Here is a 1960-nt window from a genome sequence, read left to right on the forward strand (position 1 = left end):
CGCCTCGCGTGAGACCGGCCCGGGTCGCAGCGCTCTCGGCCGTTCTGCCGCTCCTCTCCCGGCCTCGAAATGCCCCTTTTCAGCGTGCCCAAAGAAGTGGCCGTCGGGACGGCGATGCTGGGGGTCGCCTTTGCCACGGGAATGCTCGCAGGTAAGCGGCGCCCTCACCCCCTCTCACGCACATGGCGGGGAGGGTGGGGGACTGGTTGCGCCCTCCACTTGTCACTACGGAGGAGGGGACGTGGACCGCGGCACCCAGGAACGTTCCCCCCGAAGGGAGGGGAGACCCTCAGGTTGCGGGTGGGGCCGGGCGGCCGTCGGGGAAGCAGCCTCCTTGGCTCTCCCTTGAGCAGGGCTGCCCTGCGGGCCGAGATTTCGCTGAGCTGCGGCGGAAAATACATTGATGCTCTTAGAGCCCAAGCTGCTCTGCGTAATCCAGCTACTGCAGAGTGAGGCCAGGGCCAAGGTCCCGGCAAAGGCGACGGTGCCCTCCTAGCCCTGCCCCTCTCTGCTTTTATTTGGCCAGCCAGAAAAGTGTCCTGGTGACAGCTATCTCTTCTTCTCTTTCGCTGCCATTCGCCGGAGTTTGAGGAAGTGCGAGCCCACCTTCAGACCTGTCTGACAGGAGGGCGGCGTTGGGTTTGTAACGCAGCTGCCTGCTTCCGTACCCTTTGACTTCAGACAAGTTGCTGAAATAATCCACACCTCAGGGTGATAGTCTGTAAAACAGAGCCATTAACAGAAAATAAATAAAAATTTTTAAAAAGCGTTCTTTAATAGCAAAGAGTTATCAGAGGATGTGGAACTGATTTTGTTGTTATTTCTTTAAAATGCTTGCTTCATTTGATAAAAGAAGCATTGGACATCAAAGCTGAGTTCAGTTCTGTATTTAAGTAGACAAAAACAGGAGTTCTTAAACTTCAGCTTTCAGCACCTACTGTTTTTGCACACTGTTTTCATACTAAACAAGCTATTGAGTAATACCAGATTTCCCCTGGCCAGCGGGCAGGACACTGTCATTAGGAGAACACAAGGCTTGAGAAGATACATCAGCTGACAGCACTAAAGACCAGCGGGCTCTATCTATCTACAAAACACGATCCTCAGACTAAAGAAATAGTGTGCCTCATTCATACTTCTCTCCTTACGCTTGCCCTTTGAGCTTTGATGTGGTTACTTGTCTTTTAGGAGTATGACAGCTTCACATCAGCCACTGAAGAACACAATACCCAAGCCTTTCCCTTTCAACCTTTGCAGAACTGGGGCTGGACACCTCAGAAATTAAAAAGAAGGGGAAAAAATACAGTCCACTGAGCTGTCCAGCTACACTGCATTTTCCTTTTTCACTGGATTTTTCAGAGCAAAGAACTCTTTAACCTTTAGTAATACTTAGGTGCATGCTTTATTTAAGCAGGCAATAACTGAAAAAGAAGTTCTTATTATTCCTTAATTTTTTTGTAGGTAAAAAATGCCCTTCTGTAGTTTTTGGGAAATCCAAATCACCCAAGAGTATTATTGGAAAAAGCAGTCCTCTCTGGCAGTACATATTGGATCACTCTTTGCGGGAACACCCAATTCTAAAGAAGCTGCGACTGGTCAGTATTTTATCCCCCAACACAGATTTTCTGGTTTCTGTTTCACTAGGCCCTTTTGGTATTGCCCACACCTTGTCCTGAACTGCTGGACTTTTTGTGATATTCCTTCCTCCATCTTATTTGCACACTCCTGGAATAAATCCAGAGTGATAGTACACAAAATTAGTAAATCATTCAGGAAGGACTACAGGCAGCCTCAGTTGTACAGCTGTCTGTTCCCCATGGAGATACTTAATAGCCCAGCCCCTTAAGGTGTATCTGCTAGTTTCATAATCCAGAACCGTGAGTAAGAGACCAAAATCTACTTACTTCTGAAGACCATTATTCGATGTACATGGAAAGTTGGCTTAAACCTTCTTTCTTTC

At 48.1% G+C, this 1960-nt stretch overlaps 1 protein-coding gene across 1 annotated transcript in view; it reads left to right on the forward strand.

Annotated features, from left to right (window-relative positions):
- Positions 1-28: 28 nt before the first annotated feature.
- The window catches only part of COMTD1 (catechol-O-methyltransferase domain containing 1), a 7432-nt gene continuing 5500 nt past the window's right edge, over positions 29-1960 (forward strand). Inside the window, exons 1-2 of the mRNA XM_010181508.1 lie at positions 29-151; positions 1462-1595. Coding sequence (XP_010179810.1) covers positions 70-151; positions 1462-1595 — 216 coding nt within the window. The 5' untranslated portion in view covers positions 29-69. The remainder of the gene's footprint in view (positions 152-1461; positions 1596-1960) is intronic.

This window comes from Mesitornis unicolor, unplaced genomic scaffold (assembly GCF_000695765.1).
Source record: "Mesitornis unicolor isolate BGI_N332 unplaced genomic scaffold, ASM69576v1 scaffold27513, whole genome shotgun sequence".
Lineage (NCBI taxonomy): Eukaryota > Metazoa > Chordata > Aves > Mesitornithiformes > Mesitornithidae > Mesitornis > Mesitornis unicolor.